Here is a 6,856-nt window from a genome sequence, read left to right on the forward strand (position 1 = left end):
CAGGAATTCTGGGTGTATTAGTTTTCTATTGCTGTGTAACAAATCACCACAAATTTAGTGACTTAAAACAACACACGTTATATCGCGCAGGTTCCAGGTCAGGAGCACTGGGACTGCTTAGCTGAGCCCTTTGCTTAGTCTCAGAAGGCTGCAATCAAGATGTCAGCAAGGCTGCATGCTCGTCTGGGGACTCAACTGGGGAAGAAAATACCTGCAAACCCACTCAGGCTTTGTGGGCAGAACTTATTTCCTTGTGACTGTCTGACTGAGGGCCTGGCTGTCACCTAGAGGCCTCCCTGAGTTTTCAGAGGCCATCTGCAGTTCCTTGAGGTTACCACAGTTTCTTGCCACATGGGCTTCTACAACATGGCCTCTTACTTCATCAAGCCCACAAGGAGAATCTCTAGCCCCAGTCTGCTAACACAGAGTTTTACATAACGTAACATATATGTAATGGGAGTGGCAGTCCAACACCTTCACCATATTTTATAGGTTAGAAGCAAATCACAGGTCCCACTTGAACTCAAGAGGATCACACAAAAGTGTGAATACCAGGAGGCAGGAATCACTGAGGCTCACCTTAGGGTCTGTCCACCACACTGGGGTTACTGGAAAACCTAAGGAAAAGTATAGGAAAAGAGAGAGCTGGAGACTAGGATAGGAGAGAGTAAGAAAAGAAGTCAATACACGATGCAGAGGGGTAGAAAGACAGCAACAATGACCTCAAGGTTCTGTAATTTTTACACATGACAAAGGCCACAGAACCATGCCCTTGGTGCCAAAGATTCTGGATTTGATGAGCCCCACCTTGGAATGAACCATATTGTGGACCTCCTCCCCTCTCGCTCTTTGGCTGTGGAACAAATCCACAAAACTGGACATACTGGTTCAAATACAGATTCCTGCCCCACCTCAACTGGATCTTCTTGCAACCCTAATTCTTGCTCCTTGTCACTTTATAGAAACCAAAACTATCCTGCTTGACTGTTAGCTACCCTCCTCTCGACCTCATAATTTCTATTTGTATCAATCCTTTCCTCTCATCTTAAAGATGTGGGCCTCATTCTGTCCATGGCCAACCCTCCACTCATGTCCTATCTCTCTTCCTGTTCTCTGAGACTACAAATGCATCTCAATTCTCCTCTATCAATTAAAATGCAAAACTAAACTAAAAAACCAACAACAGAAACTGCTTTCTGTGTTTGGCTACCTCCTCACTCTAGCTTCAGGTTTATCTTTTTGTCTCTCATTAGCCACTCTTATTAAAAAGTAGCTACCACTTCCCTGTCACTTAGTCATTTCTTAACTTTTTACAACTTGGCCTCTGTCTACGTCACTCCCTTAAGAATTCTATCTTAAATGTCACTAGTGACCCATTTAGTGTGGCATGCACTACCCATTCTCACCAAAACCCACAGTTCCCAGCCTCTCTTACAGAGAGGTACTGAATCCTGGCTAATGGAATGTGAGTGGAAGTGACAGACTGTCCCATAAAACTCTCAAGTGCTGATCTCCGCTCTCCTTTCCATCTGCTGGTGGAATGGAGGAGACTCTGAGAACCTAGAAAAGAGTCAAACCACATGTCTCCATTCCAAGTTTTAGGGTCCCACTTCTTCTCAATCACAGGAAAGGCTTAGTTAGACTGAATTCAACTGACGAAATTCTACAACATGCACCATATTTTTGTTGTATTTGTAGCAAATAAGGCTGGTGGCTACAAGAAATAAGAGATTCTTTTATGGCTATCATGGAAGCTCTGTGACTCTCTGACCATGTCTTGAGCCGAGAGTTTAAAGACCCAAGCTTGGGACTTCCGTGGCAGCCCAGTGGTTAAGACTTCGCCTTCCAATGCAAGGGGTGTGGGTTTGATCCCTGGTTGGGGAGCTAAGATCCCACATGCCTCGCAGCCAAAAAAACCCAAAACATGAAACAGAAGCAATATTGTAACAAATTCAATAAAGACTTTAAAAAAATCGTCCACATCAAAAAAATCTAAAGACCCAAGCTTGTCATTTTCTTTCTGCAAGGACTCTGATGCACTCAGAAGAATTCCTCCCATACAAAGTCCCTGTAGTCATCATCACTGCCATAACAGTCAAGTGCAACAACCACTTGGGCCCCCAAGGCACTTGCTTTAGTCGGCACTTCATCACAAATAACCACAGGTGATAATTTAATTAATCATGTTGCCACGGCATGCCGTGGCTTAGCAGCATCACGTTTCTCATTGACAAGCAGCTTTAGCACATTCAAACCCAATGACACAACCGAACCAGTTCCCTAATCCCATCTTTTGAGGTCTGTTTCCTGGGATCCCTCCTAGCGCCAATTTCTGTGTCAGTCAGTGTCCCGCCAATGAGACAGAAACCACACCAGTCATTGGAGAAAAGTTAACATAGAGAATGGTTAGAATGGTTAACTAGGTATAAAGTTGTTAACTAGACAACTGAAAGGGTGAAAAGAAAACTGAGATACCATGGAGGCAGCAACAGCAGGAAGCATCTATAACTCCTAGGGCTAGGAGAACAAAGGAAAGAGTTTGGAATTACTAAAACTTAGAAACTTAGAAGACGGGCCCTGGACTTCCCTGGCGGTCCAGTGGTTAAGACTCTGCTTCCACTGCAGGGGGTGCAGGTTTGATCCCTGGTTGGGGAACTAAGATCCCACATGATGTGTGGCGCGGCCAAAAAAAGAAGAAGAAGAAGAAGAGGGGTCCTACAGAGCTGAAACTCAGACCTCTAAGTCTAGTGCTGGTGTCTGGTGTCTCTGAACTTAGAGGAGGGACCAACACTTCTGAGAAAAAGGTGCTATCCAGGTGGTGCTGGTGTCTCTGACTGGGACACCATGGAGCTGGGTTTGTAATTTTTGGAAAAAACTGCAAAGTGGATTCAGCTGTTGCTATAAAGGCCCTGCTGCTGCTGGGGTGAAGGAGCATTGCTAGGGTGACCTCACACGAACAGGAAGCAGAAGGAAGAAAGGAGTCCTTTCTTCCTCCTGTGACCTCACTATCTCCCTCTAGTGGCCCCTATTGGCAGAGCCAAAAGTAGAGTCAGCTGACAGCAGAAAAGTGATTTGCAGAGTCCCAGCTCCACTATCTCATAGTAGAAAGTAGAAGGGTGGATTTGGAGCTGAGACAATAACTTAATAACTAGCACAGGTGTCTTTATAAAGTATTAGAAGAAAGAGGTGAAATTAGGTGAGAATTAGCTGATTTTCAAGCAGAGGTGGAAGGGAAATGGAGAAAGTCCAAAAATGATGGGCCTTTCAGGGTCAGAAAAGATGACTGCTTCTTTTTGTTTGTTTTTTTTTGGTTTGTTTTTTGTTTGTTTTTTACTTGTTCAATAAGTTTATTACTGTCTTTATCTGAAAAATCTTCATATAAATTGTGGTTTGGTTTATTAACTCTCAGCAGCCCGTTCCTGAGCTCTAAGGAAGCTTGCCTTCTTCTGAGCTACCCGATCTTTCTTCTGGGCAAGTGACATTTTGGGACGGTTCCACCTCTTCTTTTTAACTTCTCTCTTAGACTTCTTCTCATACACTGGATTCTCTCGTATTGCAGCATGAGCTTTCTTATACATCTCCTCCATCATGTCTGGAGTTACGTTGTTCTTTATGTATTGAGAGAATTGTTTTTTGTAAGCATCTTCCTCTTCTTCAATCAGGTAACGCATATAATCTGCAACGTTCTGCCCCATGATGTGCTTTCGGTGTACCTCAGCATTAAATTCTTTGCTTTCTGAATCATAACCAGGGAACTGTTTGGTACTGTGAGGGATAGACAAGCCTCCATCGACAGCTCCCTTCAGGGCCCCCAAAACTTTATTCCCAGTAGTAGTCCTGGCAAGCCCTGCATCCAAGTAACAGGTGAAGGCACCAGGTTGACCATCAACGCTTTCCACATTGTATTCATCTCCAGTCACCTCGACTTGGCCTTCATAAATTTTGTCCATACCAAACCTATTAAGAAGCCTGCGTGCCAGCAGCAGGCCAGTACAATAAGCTGCAGCATAATTTGTCAGGTCAACCTTCACACCATACTTCGGGAGTTCGTGAGCACAAGCTGCACAAACTATCATATCTCCTTCTATACGGGCATAAGCAATCTGAAAAATGATATCTCTGTTAGTTACACGAACTATCATTCTGTATTTGGGTGTGTTGTACTTATTTTTATCTTGAATTACCAATCGTTTCCGAGCATAGTAGTCAGTTTTGCCCTCTCACCGTCTTCTAAATTTCACTTGGTATCTCTTGAAGTAGGCCTTATTCTTGACAACTTTAACAAACCCCATCCTGTAGAACAGAAGCTCTAGCCACCACTGAACTGCAGAACCAGCACGGCTCCGGGGGGGGGGGGGGATGCAGATGACTGCTTCTTGACTACAAACTGTATAAGATCGAAAAAGGTCTTGAACAACATGAGGTGAAAGATGTGATCACCTCTAAGGCAAATAGCAGGTGAAGAGTGTGGCCTTTCCACTTACTTCATATGACTTCAATGTAGCCACCATTACATTGAGAGTGAGGCAAGGGGGTGATGAGGATATAAATATATCAGCTTGAGAATTCTATCTAGGAAAGAACTTGAGTGTGGTTAGTGTCACATGGATCTGACTAGAAGCAAATAGAGCAGAAATCTGTTGTGTTAATTATGTGTGTCAACTTGGCTAGGCCACAGTACACAGATATTTGGTCAAATAATCTAGATGTTTCTGTGAAGGTTTTTCTTCAGATGAGAGTAACATGTAAAACAGTAGACTTGAGTAAAAGCAGATTATCCTCCATAAATTGAGTGGGTCTCATCCAATCAGTTGAAGGCCTTAATAGAAAAAAGACTGACTTTCCCTGAGAAAGAGGTAATTCTGCCAGTAGACTGCCTTCAGACTCAAATTATAACGTCAGCTCTTCCATTGGGTCTCCAGCTGCTGGTCTATTCGGCAGATTGTGGACTTGCCAGCCTCCATAATCATATGAGCCAATTCATTAAAATCTCTCTCTCTCTCTCTGTACGTATATAGATACATACATACATGTAGATATAGATACACACACATGTACATCCTATTGGTTATGTTTCTCTGGAGAATTCTGACTTATATACCAAAAATATATATATATTTTTAAAGCTTGTGTCTCATTACTTCTTTTTTTTTTAATTTAATGTTTATTTATTTTTTATACATTTATTTATTTATTTATTTTTGGCTGCGTTGGGTCTCTGTTGCTGCACGTGGGCTTTCTCTAGTTGCGGGCTTTCTCTAGTTGCGGCAAGCAGGGGCTACTCTTTGTTGCAGTGTGTGGGCTTCTCATTGTGGTGCCTTCTCTTCTTGCGGAGCACGGACTCTAGGTGCGTGGGCTTCAGTAGATGTGGCGCTCAGGCTCAGTAGTTGTGGCTTGCTGGCTCTAGAGAGCAGGCTCAGTAGTTGTGGTGCACGGGCTTAGTTGCTCCGTGACATGTGGGATCTTCCTGGTCCAGGGCTTGAACCCGTATCCCCTGCACTGACAGGTGGATTCTTAACCATTGCCACCAGGGAAGTCCCTACTGTTTATTTTTTACTGAAGTAAAGTTCATTTACAATGTTGTCTCTTTTTAAAAAATATTTTTATTATTTATTTATTTATTTATTTGGTTGCGCCGGGTCTTAGTTGCAGCAGGGGGGCTCCTTAGTTGTGGCATGCAAACTCTTAGTTGTGGCATGCCTGTGGGATCTAGTGCCCTGACCAGGGATCGAACCCAGGCCCTCTGCATTGGGAGTGCGGAGCCTGAACAACTGCGCCACCAGGGAAGTCCCTCCAAAAATACTTTGAGGTAATTGTATTGCCAAAGAAATTATGAGCCCAAAATAAAAAAGAAAAAAGCTTTGACTACCTAAATTTAATATGAAATCTCAAGGGACCCTGAATAGCCAAAACAGTTTTGTACAAGAAGAATAAAATTGGAGGTCTCATACCTCCTGTTTTCAAAACTTACTACAAACCTACAGTAATCAAAACAGTGTGGCATTGGCATAAAGAAAGGCATATAGATCAATGGAATAGAATAGAGAGCCTAGAAATAAACCCTTGCATATACAGTCAAAAGATTCTGACAAGACCTCCAAGACCTTTCAATGGGGAAAGGACAGTCTTTTCAATAAATGGTGCTGGGAAAACTGGATATTCACATGTATAAGAATGTTAGACCTTTACCTTACACCACATAGAAAATTTACCCCAAATGGATAAAAGACATGAACATAAGAGCTAAAACTATAAAACTCTTGGAAGAAAACATAAGGCAAAATCTTCATGATTGGATTTGGTGATGATTTCTTGCATATGACACTGAAGGCATAGGCAACAAGAGAAAAATAGATACATTGGACTTCAAAATTAAAAACTTTTGTGCATTGAAGGGCACTGTCAACAGAGTGAAAAGGCAACACATGAAATGGGAGAAAATATCTGTAAATCATATATCTGATTAATATCCAAAATATATAAAGAACTCCAACAATTCAACAACAAACAAACAACCCAATTTAAAAATGGGCAGGGACTTCCCTGGTGGCACAGTGGTTAAGAATCCACCTGCCAATGCAGGGGACACGGGTTTGATCCCTGGTCTGGGAAGATCCCACATGCCACAGAACAACTAAGCCCGTGCACCACAACTACTGAGCCCGCGCCCTAGAGCCCGTGAGCCACAACTACTGAGCCCATGAGCCACAACTACTGACCCCGCATGCCACAACTACTGAAGCCCAAGCGCCTAGAGCCCACGCTCCGCAACAAGAGAAGCCACCGCAATGAGAAGCCTGCACACCGCAATGAAGAGTAGCCCCTGCTTACCACAACTAGAGAAAGCCTGCATGCA

At 43.2% G+C, this 6,856-nt stretch overlaps 1 protein-coding gene across 1 annotated transcript; it reads right to left on the bottom strand.

Moving 5' to 3' along the window:
- Window positions 1-3,331: 3,331 nt before the first annotated feature.
- On the bottom strand, window positions 3,332-4,341 carry LOC133088841 (large ribosomal subunit protein uL18-like). The gene has a single exon (XM_061186941.1). The coding sequence runs from the start codon at window positions 4,140-4,142 to the stop codon at window positions 3,399-3,401; it is 744 nt and encodes a 247-aa protein (XP_061042924.1). The 5' UTR covers window positions 4,143-4,341; the 3' UTR covers window positions 3,332-3,398.
- Between the last annotated feature and the right edge of the window lie 2,515 nt (window positions 4,342-6,856).

This window comes from Eubalaena glacialis, chromosome 3 (genome assembly GCF_028564815.1).
Source record: "Eubalaena glacialis isolate mEubGla1 chromosome 3, mEubGla1.1.hap2.+ XY, whole genome shotgun sequence".
Classification (NCBI taxonomy): domain Eukaryota; kingdom Metazoa; phylum Chordata; class Mammalia; order Artiodactyla; family Balaenidae; genus Eubalaena; species Eubalaena glacialis.